This window comes from Mauremys reevesii, linkage group 22 (genome assembly GCF_016161935.1).
Source record: "Mauremys reevesii isolate NIE-2019 linkage group 22, ASM1616193v1, whole genome shotgun sequence".
NCBI classification, from domain to species: domain Eukaryota; kingdom Metazoa; phylum Chordata; order Testudines; family Geoemydidae; genus Mauremys; species Mauremys reevesii.
The window spans coordinates 22,575,336-22,591,624 of record NC_052644.1 but is presented as its reverse complement, the minus strand read 5'-3'; the positions used below and the strand labels follow the sequence as shown (position 1 = coordinate 22,591,624).

Below are 16,289 nucleotides of genomic sequence, written 5' to 3'. Positions count from 1 at the left end.
CGGCGCCTCCAGCCTGGGTGTGGGAGTTATGAAAGTAAAAAAAAAAAATTTGCTCGAGCTCCAGAACCGCTTCCATTACAAATGAAGCCCTGCAGCCAAGATAATGCCCCGGGGTCCCCGGCCAGTGACAGGCCCCAGCCCCCGATGGAGCCCAGCACCAATTCCCCCCCACACACACAAAGACACCTCCCCAGTGGTGAAAGCACAATCGCCAAGAGGGTCCACCCTGCAACGCAGGCACCATCTCCCCCACCCAGGCTCCACTGAGTAAGGGAGGGGGCAGGGAGCTGGGACCCTTCCCCGGGGCTGGAAGCAGGTGTGTGCGGGGAGCCGAAAAGAACCCAGGCATCCTAAAGTCTCAGCTGGGTGCCCCCCAAACCTCCAGCCCCTGTTCCCACCCCCCGCGCTGCCCTCAGGTCCCTCCCCCCAAAGAAACCCGGCCCCGCCCCAGGCAATCACTCCAAGGCAGAGTTAGCGTAGTGTCCTTTATCATAAACTTCGCAAGCGCTTGCAGCTGAGCCAGATGCCCAGCAGGGAGATGGGGCCGGGCACCCTAAGCCAGGTTCCCCTGTGGCCCCCCGGTGCCGCCTCTGGCTCCAGGGGCCGTGGGGTGAAGGGCCCCCCCAGTGGAGTGAGAGCAGCATGCCCGGAGCCATGCACTCCTCAGGGCAGACGGGATGGGGTATCTGATGCCAGCACCAGGGGGGGGCTGTGACTAAGCCAGATTCAGCGTGGGGGTCCTGCCCCCCCGGCGAGGCTGCTACGAACAGTCAGGATCTTTGGTATCTGCGGCATCACTCTGGGTTCAACCAGCCGCCGGATTCCTCCACGGCCCGGGACACGACCAGCAGCACTTCGCAGGGACCCTGGGACAGGAAATCCTGCAGGAAAGCCCTGCGGGGAGGGGCAAGGAGATGGAGGGGGTCAGAGCAGCCCCTGCTTTGCACCCCCGTCTCACACATCTCGCCACGCTCCTGCCCTGCACAGCCCCCTGGTCCATACACCCCTCCAGCCCCCTGGTCCATACACCTCTAGGGCCCCCTGGTCCATACACCCCTCCGGCCCACCCCCTGTACAACCCCCCTCCAATCCCCTGCACCTCAGCTCTGCCCTCTGTACTCCGGCCACCCCTGCCCATGTCCCAGACCTGAGCTCCCCACACACCCACTCACTGCAGCTCTCCGAGCCCTGCCCCCTGCTTGTCCCCCCATCCCCTTCCCCCCACATAGCACCATAAGGCTGGAAGGGGCCTCGCGAGGTCTCCAGTCCAGTCCCCTGCACTCAGGGCAGGACTCGGTATTATCTAGACCGTCCCTGACAGGGGTTTGTCCAACCTGCTCTTAATCTCCAATGATGGAGATTCCACCACCTCCCTCGGTAATTTATTCCAGCGCTTCACCAGCCTGACAGGACGTTTTTCCTAATGTCCCAACCTAAACCGCCCTGGCTGCAGTTGAAGCCCGTTGCTTCTTGTCGGATCCTCAGAGGTTAGGAAGTTTTTCTGCCTCCTCCTTGTAACACCTTTTCCTGTACTTGCAAATTGTTCTCCCCGTCCCCTCTCCGGCTTCTCTTCTCCAGACTCCACAAACCCCCTTGTTTCAATCTCCCCCCACAGCTCCTGTTTTCTAGACTTTTCCTCGTGTTTGCTGCTCTTCTCTGGGCGTTCTCCAATCTGTCCCCATCTCTGCTGCACCCAGACCAGGACCCCGTCCTCCAGCTGAGACCGGATCAGGGCGGAGCAGAGCGGAAGAATCACTCCTTGTGTCTGGCTTACAACGCTCCTGCTGATACAGCCCAGAAGGAGGTTTGGTTTTCTCGCAACAGTGTTAAACTGGTCACTGACCCCCAACCTCTCACCCACCCGGGCGCCCCTCCCCACCCCCTGCCCGTCCCCCACACCTGAGCTCCCCCTCTCCGCCGACGCAGGCCGGGGCCTTCAGCTTGGAGTCCAGGTTGTAGTAGATGCCTCCAACCTGGCGCACGGCGATCCAGTGCTTACGCCGCACAGGCAGCGACACGAAGCCCAGGGACACGTTGGAGGGCACGTTCACGATGAAGCCGTGCACCCGGCTCAGCGCCAGCTGCTCCAGGGGCCTGCCGACGGGGGGGCAGAACCAAACAGAGGCACCGGGGCAGCAGGGAGCATCCTCCAGGCCCAGGTATTTAACAAAGGTCCTTCCAGCCAGGATCCTGTCTGCCAAACAGGCCAATGCCAGGTGCCCCAGAGGAGGAGAACCAAACAGGCAATGATCAAGATCTCTCTCTCTCTCATCCATCTGCCATTGATGGACTTAACCTCCGTGAATTTATCCCAGTCTCTTTAAACCCCCTGTTCTCCCCCAGCCTTACAACCTGAAAAGACGGTTACTCACCTGTAGTAACTGGTGTTCTTCGAGATGTGTTGCTCCTATCCATTCCATGTAGGTGTGCGCGCCGCGCGTGCACGGCTCTTCGGAACATTTTTAGCCTAGCAACTCCGGCGGGCCGGCTGGCGCCTGAGTGGCGCCGCCATGGCGGCGTATATATATCCCAGCCGGCCCGTCCGCTCCTCAGTTCCTTCTTGCCGGCTATTCCGACAGTGGGGAAGGAGGGCGGGTTTGGAATGGATAGGAGCAACACATCTCGAAGAACACCAGTTACTACAGGTGAGTAACCGTCTTTTCTTCTTCGAGTGATTGCTCCTATCCATTCCATGTAGGTGATTCCCAAGCCTTACCTAGGCGGTGGGGTCGGAATGAGACGTGGCGGAGTGTAATACCGCAGAGCCGAAGGCTGCATCGTCTCTGATTGCTGCACCAACGCGTAGTGGGCGAAGGTATGGACTGAAGACCAGGTGGCTGCCCTGCATATGTCCTGGATGGGGATATGGGCCAGGAAGCGGCCGATGAGGCCTGAGCTCTCGTGGAGTGGGCAGTGAGTCGGCATGGTACGCGAGCAAGCTCGTAACACGCCCTGATACAGGCCGTCACCCAGAGGAAATCCTCTGTGAGGAGACTGGCTCGCCTTTCATGCGGTCAGCATCGCAACAAGAGCTGGGACGAACGCCGAAAGGCTTCGCGCGTCGATATAGAAGGCGAGAGCCCCGCGGACGTCAGGAGTGTAGCCGCTGTTCGAGGTGAGGCATGCGGCCTTGGGAAGAAGACAGGAGGAAGATGTCCTGGTTGAGATGGAAGGCGAAACCACCTTCGGGAGGAAGGCCGGATGCGGCGAGCTGGACCTTGTCCGTGGAAGACCGTATATGGGGACCGACCGTCAAGGCACTGAGCTCTGAGACCCGCCGCCGGATGTTATCGCGACAAGGAAGGCCGTCTTCCAGGTAAGATGGAGCAAGGAGCAAGATGCAAGAGGCTCAAACGGTGGACCCATGAGCTTGGCCAACACCAGGTTTAAGTCCCAGACCGGCGCAGGGTGTCGGACCTGGTGGAAACATGCGTCTAACCCCTGAGGAAGCGTGACCATATGGTTGGAGAATATGGAGCGACCTCAACCGGCTGGACGAAATGCAGATAAAGATGCCAGGTGAACCCTTAAGGAGGAGATGGCAAGACCCTGCTCCTTGAGAGACCAAAGGTAGTCCAGGATAACAGTCTGAATAGGGGCGAAAGGGTTGATATCTCTGGTCGCACCAAATAAGCGCTTCCATTTTGCTAGATAGGTGGACCGCGTTGAAGGTTTTCTGCTCTCCGTGAGCAGACCCGCTGAACAGCCCGCGAGCAGGATTGCTCGGCGCAAGTCAACCAGTCAGGTACCAGGCTGTAAGATGCAGCGAGCGGAGGTCCGGTGGCGGAGCCGGCCAAGTCTTGTGTGATGAGGTCCGCCACAGCGGGAGAGGAATGGGTTCTCGGACGGACAGCTCGAGCAGCAGGGTGAACCAATGCTGTCTCGGCCAGGCCGGAGCAATCAGGATGAGACGGCCCTTGTCTCTCCGGCTTTAGGAGCACTCGATGAACGAGTGGGAACGGAGGAAGGCGTAAGGAGGTGATCCTTCCATGAGCACAGGAACGCGTCTGACAGGGACCCACTGGAGCGTCCTGGAAGGAGCAGAACCTGTGCGCACTTCCTGTTGATCTCCGGGAAGCAAAGAGGTCTATCTGGGGAAATCCCCACCTCTGGAAGATGGATGCAGCACGTCTGGGTGAATGGACCACTCGTGAGAGGAAGGATCTGCTGAGGCGATCGGCTATTGTGTTCTGAGTGCCCGGAAGAAACGCGCTTGAGGTGAATGGAGCGGCTATGCAAAAGTCCCACAGGCGAAGCGCTTCCGTGCAAAGCAGGGAGGAGCGTGCCCCGCCCTGCTTGTTGACATAGAACATCGCGGATGTATTGTCCGTCATCACGGTGACATAGCGGCCGCGGAGATGGGCCTCGAAGGCCTGACACGCCAAGCGGACCGCCCGGAGCTCCCGTACATTGATGTGTAGGCGAGGCTCCGGGAGGACCAGGTGCCTTGCGTGAACATCGCCTAGGTGCGCTCCCCAACCCATGTCCGAGGCATCTGTGGTCAAGGTAATGGAGGGACACGGCGGGCGGAAAGGTACCCCTGCACAGACTACCTGAGGGATCAGCCACCAATTGAGGGTGTCGAGAGTGGCCCTCGGGACTGTGACAATCAAGTCCATGGGGTCGCGATGTGGACGGTACACAGAGGCCAGCCACGTCTGGAGTGGGCGAAGGTGCAACCGGGCATAAGTTGTCACAAAAGTGCACGACGCCATGTGGCCTAGGAGGCGAAGACAGGACCGGGCTGTCGTCGTGGGAAAGGCTTGGAGCTCCGTGATGCAAGCCGCGAGAGTCAGGTACCGATTGGGCGGAAGATAGGCCCTGGCCAACTGGGAATCCAGGACCGCTCCGATAAACTCCACCCTTTGAGCTGGAGTTAGGGCAGACTTTTCGAAGTTGATGAGCAGACCGAGCTCCCGAAACAGCGACAGGATATCGGTCACTTGGTGTGCTACCAGCTGACGTGATGGACCGCGTATCAACCAATCGTCGAGGTACGGATACACGTGTACCCGACGACGACGGAGGGCCGCGGCCACCACCGCCATACACTTTGTGAACACTCTCGGGGCGGTGGAAAGGCCGAAGGGCAGCACTGCGAACTGGTAATGTCTGTCGTTCACCATGAAGCGGAGGTAGCGACGATGCGGGGGGTAAATTGCGACATGGAAATAGGCGTCTCGCATGTCGAGGGCGGCAAACCAGTCTCCCGGATCCAGGGAGGGAATAATAGTCCCCAGGGATACCATGCGGAATTTGAGTTTTATCAGGTACCGGTTGAGCTTCCGGAGGTCAGGATGGGACGGAGGCCTCCTTTGGCTTTGGGGATGAGGAAATAATGGTAATAGAAACCCTTGCCCCGCCGGTCGGGAGGCACCTCCTCTATGGCACCCAAGGTTAGGAGAGTCTCGATCTCTTGTTGAAGGACCTGCTCGTGAGCAGGGTCCCTGAAGAGGGATCGGGAGGCGGGTGGGAAGGAGGGGGCGAAATAAAGCGGAGGCGGTACCCTGACTGGACCGTAGACAGGACCCAGCTGTCCGATGTTAAACTGGCCCATGCCGGGAGGAAATAAGAGAGGCGGTTCGAAAACAAAGGGGTAGGATCCGATGGAGAGACTGAAGAGGCCCCGGCGTCCCATCAACGCCTGCTTAGGCCCTTGGGGCCTTAGCGGACGACTGGGACTGATTGCGCCTATTGCCTGATGGTCGGCGGCGTGTAAGGTTGTTCCGACGGCTGTTATACGGTCGGGATCTGGCGTGGGTGAACGGCCGTGGCTGTCACGGAAGGGTTGCCGCTGTGTCGCCGGCGTGTGCATCCCCAGAGTCCGGATGGCTACGCGACCGCCCTTAAGGGTTTGTATACGGCGTCCGTCTTCTCTGAGAAAAGGCCGTGCGTTTCAAACGGCAAGTCCTGCAGAGAGTACTGTACCTCCGGGGCCAAGGTGGAGGATTGGAGCCAGGAAATCCTCCGCATAGTGACGCCAGAGGCGAGTGCGGGCTCCTGAGTCTGCTGAATCGGCGCTGCCTGGATGGAGGAGCGCGCGGACTTTGCCGTCCTCGAGGAGGGCGGTGAACTCCTGACGCGAGGACGCGGGACAAGATCTGCAAACTTGGAGAGGAGAGCAGCATTTCGTAAGTGTATCGGGCCAGCAATGCCGATTGATTGGCTATGCGTAGCTGCAGGCCTCCAGCCGAGTAGATCTTCCGACCTAAGAGGTCCATACGTCTCGCCTTTGGACTTAGGGTCGCCGTTGACCGTTGCGCTCGATCATTTACCGACTGGACGACGAGGAGTCTGGAGTCGGGTGAGTATACAAATACTCGTATCCTGTAGGGGAACCGGTATTTGCGCTCCACTCCCTTGCCGCCGGAGGTACAGACGCGGCGTTTGCCAGATGGTATTGGCATTACGCTGAATTGTCCGGAATAAAGGGAGCGCCACCGGACTGGAGCCTCTGACCCGATAACGTTGGTAACGGGTCGTCGTTCTCAACTACCTCTGCAATCGGGAGGTTAATGGATTGCGCGACCCTGCGAAGCAGGTCCTGCGCGCTAAGTCTATGGGTGGCGGGTCGCTGTTGACGAGCCCGCGACCGCCTCGTCAGGATATGAGGCCGACAACAGGCCCTGGCCCTAAGGCTCGGGAGGTGGTTCGTCCACCAAAGGGGACGGGACCACTACGGCTGGCTGCACCGACGGGGTGGCTGCGGCTCCTGTTGTAGGTGATGGTGGGGCCCTACTAACAGTCGCTTCTGGCGCGCGCGCCAGAACCCGGAGGTCGAGTGGGCAAGGAGCCCTGTGCCGTGCTGTGCCCAAGGGACCCAGAAACCCCACTGCTGTGGGCCATAGGCTGGACCTGGGGTATCCGCTCTGAGGCCCGCTGCACTTCCACCCTGGGACACGACCGATGCTTGGCGTGACCACTGGGGGCTGACGCGCCAATCGACTGTCCCGCTGGTCGGCGGTGCGCGTCCGCTGGCGGAACCGTCGGGCCATGTCTGTTGTCCCGGTACCGGGAGCATGACGGGACCAACGGTCGTCGGTGCCTGGACGGCGACCTGCTGCGGCTTCTGTATCGGGAAGCACTGCGGTCGTGGCGCCTGAGTAGCTGCGGTCCGCCGCCTGGGTGGCTGCGGTCTCGTGCCGAGAGGGGGCACGGCCACGGTGCCGAAGGACTGCGGTCACGGTGCCGAGAAGGACTGTGGTCACGCGTGCCGCGACCTGTCTCTAGAGGCCGACCGTCGACGGTACCGGCGGTCCGGCCGGGAGCGGTGCTCGACGCCGAGCGGTACCGCGAACGAGCGGTACCGAGATGGGGAGCGTGGCGAGGTGTTGATCGGGCGGCGGAGCGAGGTCGCCGAGATGGTGATCTGCTGCGCGAGCGGGACCGGCTGAAGACCCTTGCGCGGTGATCGTCGGTGCCTGGGCGCTGCATCATGGCTGGCTTCCCAGCCGGCACGGCCCGCACCGGGCGGTGCCGGGGCCGGAGGCTCGAGCCTCTGTCAGCGCAATAAGCTCCCGCGCCAGAGTAAGTCTCTGGCGTGGTTGGGAGTTCCAGCTCTACCGGGCGGTGCCGGGAGCAGGGGTGGCCGGGCTCAACGGCTCTTCTGGCGCCGGAGCTGCCGGATCTATGCACTGGCGTGCACCACCGCCGGAGCCACGGGAGTTGACAGTGGCTGGGCAATCGGTCCCGGAGTCGGGGCTTTCGCCGCCGTTGGCGCCTTCTTTTTGCGCGCCGGGGACGGGGAGCGGCGCCGTGATACCGGTGCCGGCTTCGGTGGCCGGGACGCCTCCGAGGTCCGGCTGCTGCGCCGATGCTGCGCACCGAGCCTGATTTCGTGCCGCGGGGTGGTGCCGGTGGACGCAGCGCCGACTCCATCAGGATCTGCTTGAGCCTGGAGTCTCGCTCTTTCCTGGTCCGCGGTTTAAAGGCAGCACAAATTGGACACTTGTCCGTACGATGCGATTCCCCCAGACAGCGGAGGCAGGAATCGTGAGCGTCCCCAACGGGCATCAACCGTTGACAAGCCGAGCACGGCTTGAAACCCGGTGTCTGGGGCATGAGCCCCGCCGGGCGGGGGAAAAAGGAAGGAGGACCCCTCCTAATTCCTTAACTACTATTCTAACTAACCAACTATGAACTAACTAATAACTATATACAAGAAAACCGGAGAAACTGCTAGGGGTGTGGAGGACTAACAGAGCACTCCACAGTTCCAGCTAACCGTCACGGGCGGGAAGAAGGAACTGAGGAGCGGATGGGCCGGCTGGGATATATATTCAGCGCCAAGGCGGCGCCACTCCAGGCGAGCGGCCCGCCGGGGTTGCTAGGGTAAAAAAGTTCCGAATACCGTGCACGCGCGGCGCGCACACCTAACTGGAATGCATTGGAGCAATCACTCGAAGAAGAACCAGGGGTTACAGCGAGACCGACGGGCTGGAGGGGTGGCTCCAGAGAAACAGCCAGAGGGGGAGACGATGGGTGGATACGCAGCAGGGAGGGGAAGGCAGATGGACAAACAGAGGCACCGGGGCAGCAGGGAGCATCCTCCAGGCCCAGGGTATTTCAGGGCATGAGAACATAAGAACGGCCATATTGCATCAGAACAAAGGTCCTTCCAGCCCAGGATCCTGTCTGCCAACAGTGGCCAATGCCAGGTGCCCCAGAGGGAGTGAACCTAACAGGTAATGATCAAGTGATCTCTCTCCTGCCATCCATCTCCACCCTCTGACAGAGAGAGGCCGGGGACACCGTTCCTTACCCAGCCTGGCTACTAGCCATTGATGACCTCCGTGAATTTATCCAGTTCTCTTTTAAACCCTGTTCTAGTCCCGGCCTTCACAACCTCCTCAGGCAGGGAGCTCCACAGGCTGCCTGTGCGCTGTGCGAACAACTTCCTTTGATTTGTTTTAAACCTGCTGCTCATTCATTTCATTTGGTGACCCCTAGTTCTCGTATTATGGGAACCAGTAAATAACTTTTCCTTCTTCACTTTCTCCACGTCACTCACGATTTTATAGACCTCTGTCATATCCCCCCTTTGTCTCTTTTCCAAGCTGAAGAGTCCCAGCCTCTTTAATCTCTCCTCATATGGGACCCGTTCCAAACCCCGAATCATTTTAGTTGCCCTTCTCTGAACTTTTTCTAGTGCCAGTAGATCTGTTTTTGAGATGAGGAGGCCACATCTGCACGCAGTATTCGAGATGTGGGTGCACCATGGATTTCTATAAGGGCAATGAGATATTCTCCGTCTTATTCTCTATCCCTTTTTTAATGATTCCCAAAATCCTGTTTGCTTTTTTGGCTGCCTCTGCGCACTGCGTGGACGTCTTCAGAGAACTGTCCACGATGACTCCAAGATCCCTTTCCTGAGGGCAGACATTGGCCTCTCAACTAGGGTGACCAGATGTCCCAATTTTATAGGGACAGTCCTGATTTTCGGGCGCTTTGTCTTATATAGGTGCCTATTACCCCCCACTCCCTGTCCCAATTTTTCACACTTGCCATCTGGTCACCCTACTCCAGCGCCAGCTGGAGCCAAGGTGGGGTCTGCCCCAGCCTGCCCGCTGCTGCCGCCCCCAGCCCCACGGCCTCCCTCTTTCTCACCGGCGCTTGTCCCACCAGATGGCCGCGAAGTCCAGGCTCTGCAGGGCTGCCATGATCACATTGACGTCGTAGTTGCCCGTGCCCAGGACGCTGCGATGGGGATTCAGCCGGGCGTCCGGCGCCAGCCTGGAGGGGAGAGACGGGTCCCAGTGAGTGACCCGGGGTGGGTGCGGGGAGAGGGTGGGGTGGGAGCGCCCGGCGCGGTGGGAGGGAGGGGGGGGAGTGTGGGGTGCCAGGTGGGGCTAACACGGGGGGAGACGTGCGGTGGCAGGAGGCAGGCGAGGTGGGGGGTCCGTTGCGGGGTCCGTTGCGGGGGAGTGGGTACCAGGTGGGGCTAACACGGGGGAGACGAGAGGCGGCAGGGGGAGGTGGGGTACCAGGTGGGGCTAACACGGGGAGACGTGAGATGGCAGGAGGCAGGCGAGGTGGGGAGGGGAGTGTGGGGTGCCAGGTGGGGCTAACACGGAGGGAGACGTGAGGCAGGCGGAGGGGAGTGTGGGGTGCCAGGTGGGGCTAACACGGGGAGACGTGCGGTGGCAGGAGGCAGGCGAGGTGGGGGTCCGTTGCGGGGTCCGTTGCGGGGGCGAGTGTGGGGTGCCAGGTGGGGCTAACACGGTGGGAGACGTGCGGCGGCAGGAGGCAGGCGAGGTGGGGGGTCCGTTGCGGGGGGGGGGTCCGCCGGCCCCCTGCCTCTTGCAGATCTCGTCGGCCGCCTCCGGGGTGAAGCGTCGCTCCTGCAGGACGTTGTTCAGGGCGTGGACGGCGCAGAGCTCCAGGCGCTGGCGCTCGTGGTACACGCCCGGCTCCGGCCCCCCGGACATCGCGCCCCCCAGCCTGGTGGGGGGGGGGGCGGCCTCACGGCGCGGCCCCGAGCCCGGCTGCCTGCAGCGGCGAGAGCGAGAGAGGCGGGGCTAGACCCTGGGGGGCCGCGACACCCCCCTGGCCAAGGGTCCCCCCCCCCCAGGCAGGTGTGAGACCCCCCCCGCCGCAGGGACCCCCCCGCCAGGCAGCGGCGCAGCCCCCGGGCCCCCCTCGGGTGGGGGGGCAGCACGTGCCTGGACCCCCCCGCCAGGGCAGCCCCAGGCCCCCCCCGGACCCACCCTGGGGCTCCTGCTGCAGCCGGGGGGGCCCGTCATCCCCCGGGCCGGGGAACCTGAGACCGGATCCAGCTGTGGGGCACGGGGACCACAGCTCCCGGCATGCACCGGGGCCATAGCACCACCGCTCCCGGCATGCCTTGCGCCAACGCGAACTACAGCTCCCAGCATGCAATGGGGCCAGGGCAGAACGGCTCCCGACATGCCTTGCGCCAACACGAACTACAGCTCCCAGCATGCAATGGGGCCAGGGCAGAACGGCTCCCGACATGCCTTGCGCCAACACGAACTACAGCTCCCGGCATGCACCGGGGCCAGGCCACCCCCATAGCTCCCAGCATGCATAGGGGCAAATCAGCGCGCTCCCAGCATGCACCGGGACCAGAGCATCACAGCTCCCATCCTGCCTCGCCGAACTACAACTCCCAGCATGCCCCAGGGCCAGAACACAAATCTCCCGGCATGCACCGCGCCAACACAAACTACAACTCCCAGCATGCACCGAGCCCCATGGCCCACAGCTCCCAGCATGCACTGTGCTATGAGTGACAGCTACAGTTACAGTCTGAGGGTCCCCCGCAAAAAAATGACTGTTCCCAGCATGCACCACTGACCTCAGTGACCCGGCCTGTGCCTGGCACGACAGGTCCCCGGCCCCCCCTTTCCTCTGGCCTGGGGCCCCCCCGTTCCCAGCCCCGCCAGGCCAGGAGTGGGGGGCGGGGATCTGTTTTCGGTGCCTCGCTGCGCCCCGTCTCCAGGCCGCGTTTCCCCTCGGCTCCTCCGAGTCGGGGGTCGCTGCTCTGTGCCCCCCCGCTGGACCCTCTGACCCCCATTCTCGTGCCTTGTCATTCTCTAGTTACTGTATTTGCTGCCCCCCAGCATGAAGCGGGGCTGGTTCCGCGCTTTGGGGGCCCTCCCCCTTTCGTTAGGGCCTAGGGTGACCAGATGTCCCGATTTTATAGGGACAGGCCCGATATTTGGGGCTTTTTCATATATGGGCCCTTACCACCCCCCACCCCCGTCCCGAATTTTCACACTTTCTATCTGGTCACTCTATTTTGGCCAGGCCTTGGCCCGTCCGTCCCATTACCCACAATCAGGGGCAGCGGAACGGGGGAGCCAGGGGGCCTGTGGCTTTGCCCTCCCGTTTTTTACTGTCCATAAAGGGCGAGCAGCACAGGGGGAGGGCGGAGAGGAGCGGGTGGGGGCAGAGTCTTGGGGGAAGGGGCGGCGTGAGGATGGGGGGACGGGGTCTTGGGGGGATGGGAGATGTCGGTGCGGCGCCTTGGGGGAAGGGTGCACGGGGGGGGGCACGGTTCAGGTGCTGGTGGGCCCCCCACTTTTAGGGAGTTTCCATCACTCCTGCTCACAATGGGTACAGCTCCCAGCATGCACCAGGCCCCACGCATGGAAAGCTTACAGCAGAAAGCAGTGAACTTTATCTCCCAGCATGCGACAGGAACCTACAAACGAGGGCTCCCAGCTGCAAACACGCTACATGTGTCGTCCCGTCCCGTCCCCCCCTCCGCCCCATGCACCAGTCTACAGTGAACTACAGGAGAACCTCGCAGGGACGCACGCCCCAGGAATGGAGGTGGATCGTAACTCTGAAATGGCCGTAACTCTGAACAGGGTCCTTCTTGCCAAAGTTTACAACTGACCATTGACCTCCTAGTGCTTTGAAACTTTCCTCTGCAGAAGAAGAAGAAACAGGCTGCTTTTAACCCTGTGAACTGAAATGAAACAAGCCCAGAAACAGTTTCCTCGCCTCCTCAAATCTTTCTCTTTTTTTAAACTTTCGCTGTAGTCGGTTACATTGAACACAGGACTGTACTGGCTTTGTCGGTTTGTCTCTGCGGCTGTTGCATGACTGCGTAGGTCCGGTTCCCACGGAGGGGGTGTGGTTAGGGTGACCAGATGTCCCGATTTTATAGGGACAGTCCGGATTTTGGGATCTCTCTCTTATATAGGCTCCTTTTATCCCCCATCCCGTCCCGATTTTTCACACTTGCTGTCTGGTCACCCTAGGTGTTCTTGACCGGCCAGTTCATCACGTGGGTGTTCATAACGCTGAGGTTCTACTGTACCGTTCCCGTCATAACCCAAAAGCAACAGCTGACATCAGTCTCTGCAGGAGGGGGTTACATACCCTGTGACTCCCACTCAGCTCCAGGGAGTAAGAACTAAACCCCCCATCATGCCTCTGGGACCAAGTACAAAAGATTTCCCACCCTTCCTCCCTGCCACCCTGCCCTTTAATGATCTCTTGGTCAGAGGGGACACCTCCCCCGCCCTCCGGCAACACACACTACCAGCCCCACTGGCTTCAGCCGGGTCCCTCCGGCCCCGAACCAGCATCAGCACAAAACGACATGCCCTCGGTGGCCCTGGCAGGCTGCGGGGGAAATGAGAAGGGGAGGTCAGAGGGGCTGATCTGTGGGGCCCAGGCCCCCCCGCCATCTTCTTCAGGAGAGCCCCCAGCCTGCAACCCGGTTACCCCATGGAGAGCTCCCAGCCCAGGGTACCTCACCCCCTCCACAGAAGACACCTTGGCTCAGGCGTTAGTCAGTCCCTGCAGCCCCTAGTGGCAGCTGCACTCCCCAGGTCTGGGGGACCCCCCCCCACACACCGCAGTGGTGGCCCCCAGGAGTCGCTCTCCCCCCAGGAGTCGCCCAGGGCTCAGTCTGTCCCAGCAGGCAGATTCCCGCCCCCCCCCCCATACGCACCCAAGAGTGCCCCCACCCCCACTTACCCAGCAGGCTGCTCCAGAAAGAAGGGAAGGTAGCCGTGCCGGTGACCGCTCCGGGGGAGGCTGGGTTCCTGCGGCAGGTGGTGACCGTGAAGGCCTGGTCCCTGCGCTCGCCGGACGGGCCGGTCACCTCCACCTCCACCACATGCCAGTCAGGGAGGCTGTGGGGACGGGAGGGCAGGGAGGTCAGTGGGGGGGACCAAGCTGGGGGAAAGAGAAATGGAGGGGGGAATGCAAGGATCAGGGCAGGGAGCGGCACTGACCTGGCTGGAGGGGAGCAGAGAACTGGGGGTAGGGGGGTCAGGGAGCAGGGAACTGGGGGGGATGCATGGAGCAGGGATCAGGGTGGTCAGTGGGGGGGTCCAGGGAACTGGGGGGTCAGGGAACTGGGGGGTGCATAGAGCAGGAAACTGGGGGTGCAGGGAGCAGGGATCCGGGGCTGCAGGGAGCAGGAAACTGGGGGGTGCAGGGAACTAGCGGGGTGCAGAGAGCAGGGATGTGGGGGATGCAGGGAGCAGGGATGGGGGGTGCAGGGATGGGAGGATGCAGGGAGCAGGGAAGGGTGGGGGTGCACTAACCCGGGGTCAGCAATGAGGCACCCCTGGACCCCGTCGAAGCCCAGGCTGGGGGCGGCCATGCAAGCGGCCGCCATGGTGTTGACGTTGTTGGGGGCCAGGGGGCAGAGGCCCCGCACGGGCCCCTCGTACAGCACGGCCCGCCCGGCCCCCAGCCGCTCCCGCAGCGCCCCCTCCAGCCGGAAGCTGTCCGGGTGCTTCATCATGGTCACCTTCAGGCCCTGGAAAGCGACGTCAGAGAGTCAGCCCTGGGGGTGGGGGGCAGGGACAGTCCCCAGGAGAGCAGAGGCAGTTCCTTGTCACTGTCCCTCGCCCCACGTGGACCAGGGTCCACGCCCCCCCCTCCCCCCGGCAGGCCCGAGACCCCCACCTGCAGCACGCCCCTGTCATCCATCCGCTGGATGTCCTCGCCGCCCCACAGCGCCCCCCGGGGCACGTACAGCGTGTGCCCCCCACGCCGGGCAGCTTCCCGCAGCCGCATCTCCGTGGCCTGGTCAGCCAGCGCCGTGGGGGAACCCACCTGGGGGGGAGGGGGAAGAAACCTGGTCACGGGGAAGCCGCAGGCTCTGAGCCAGGACCCCCCCACACACATACACCGCAGCCCCCCACCCGGGCACCCTCACTCCCCTTGGCACCCGCCTGCCCGCAGAGTACGGCCCTGCCCACTGCCACCCCGTCCCCCGAGCCATCCCCTGCATGGCACCCTCACAGCCCCAGGGCGGCCCCCAAGCCCGGCCCCTCGGGTTCCCGCACCCCCGGCAGGGCCCCGTGCTGTGCCCGCTCCATGCCACCTCGCCCCGGTACCCCGCTGCCGGCCCCTCACCATGAAGTCTGCCCCGGACAGGAAGGAGGCGCCGTGGTCCCGGACCACGCAGGGATGAGCCACTTCCACCACCAGATCCACCGCGCTGCAGGGACACGAGACAGTGACCGGGGGGGAGCGGGGGGGGGCAACAGTAACCCTGGCACTGCCGGGCCTGGGCTCAGGCAGGAGCCACAGGGTCCCAGGGGCCGGGTCCTGCAGCTGGCTGGGCGGGGGGGGATCACTCACCGCTCGGGGAACCGGCCCAGGCCCTGCAGCTGGGGGGGGATCACTCACCGCTCGGGGAACCGGCCCAGGCCCTGCAGCTGGGGATCACTCACCGCTGGGGAACCGGCCCAGGCCCTGCAGCTGGGGATCACTCACCGCTGGGAACCGCCCAGCTCCTGCAGCTGGGGATCACTCACCGCTGGGAACCGGCCCAGGCCCTGCAGCTGGGGATCACTCACCGCTCGGGAACCGGCCCAGGCCCTGCAGCTGGGATCACTCACCGCTCGGGGAACCGGCCCAGGCCCTGCAGCTGGGGGGGGGGGATCACACACCGCTCGGGGAACCGGCCCAGCACCTGCAGCTGGGGATCACTCACCGCTCGGGAACCGGCCCAGGCCCTGCAGCTGGGGGTCACTCACCGCTGGGAACCAGCCCAGCCCTGCAGCTGGGGGTCACTCACCGCTCGGGAACCGGCCCAGGCCCTGCAGCTGGGGTCACTCACCGCTCGGGAACCGGCCCAGGCCCTGCAGCTGGGGGGGGGGGTCACTCACCGCTCGGGGAACGGGCCCAGCTCCTGCAGCTGGGGGGGGGAGGGGAGGGGTCACTCACCGCTCGGGGAACCGGCCCAGCTCCTGCAGCTGGAGGGGAACCGGCACCTTCCCCTGCAGCTTCCCCACGTCCCGGTTCCAGACGAAGGCGAGTTCCAGTCCGTGCCGGGGTCCCTCGTCCTGGAGTCTCTGCACCAGATACTGGCCTAGGGCGCAGAGGGGGCTTGGCTGAGATGGCCGGGAACCCCAGACGTCCGTACATCCAACTCCCCCCCACACACACACACCAGGACAAGGCCCCTCGGGTGTGGGGGGTGGAGCTGCCCCCCCACCAGGCCCAGGATTCTTGCAGCGGGTGCTGTGGTGCTGCCCATAACGCCCCCCCCCGCCTGACTTTCCCTCCCCACCCCCATTTCAGTGCCCCGAGCCAGCCCCCCTCGGTCCAGCCCCCTGCCAGGGAAGCAGCAGCCCCCCAGCCCCGGCTGAGCCCCAATCCCCCTGGGAAGCCTTGGGGGGGGGTGTTTACGACATACCCAAATGCCCAAAGCCCACGATCCCGACCTTCCGCCTCGCCGGCCCGTCGCACATCCTGGCCCACTCGCCCCTGGCCCGAGACACAAGGACAAGCGGGGGGGGGGGTCACGCCGGCCCCACGGAGCGGGGGGTGGGGGGTGTCACTGTTTG

At 63.1% G+C, this 16,289-nt stretch overlaps 2 protein-coding genes across 2 annotated transcripts; both read right to left on the bottom strand.

The window, feature by feature from the left end:
• Positions 1-471: 471 nt before the first annotated feature.
• On the bottom strand, positions 472-10,841 carry JOSD2 (Josephin domain containing 2). Its single transcript, XM_039509771.1, has 5 exons — positions 10,707-10,841; positions 10,297-10,488; positions 9,607-9,732; positions 1,900-2,094; positions 472-894 (listed from the first exon to the last, which is right to left on the bottom strand). The coding sequence occupies exons 2-5, from the start codon at positions 10,425-10,427 to the stop codon at positions 795-797; spliced, it is 552 nt and encodes a 183-aa protein (XP_039365705.1). The 5' UTR covers positions 10,428-10,488; positions 10,707-10,841; the 3' UTR covers positions 472-794.
• A 1,629-nt stretch (positions 10,842-12,470) lies between these two features.
• Positions 12,471-16,218, bottom strand: ASPDH (aspartate dehydrogenase domain containing). Its single transcript, XM_039509769.1, has 7 exons — positions 16,139-16,218; positions 15,667-15,811; positions 14,851-14,935; positions 14,398-14,547; positions 14,031-14,248; positions 13,456-13,613; positions 12,471-13,098 (listed from the first exon to the last, which is right to left on the bottom strand). The coding sequence occupies exons 1-7, from the start codon at positions 16,191-16,193 to the stop codon at positions 13,061-13,063; spliced, it is 849 nt and encodes a 282-aa protein (XP_039365703.1). The 5' UTR covers positions 16,194-16,218; the 3' UTR covers positions 12,471-13,060.
• Between the last annotated feature and the right edge of the window lie 71 nt (positions 16,219-16,289).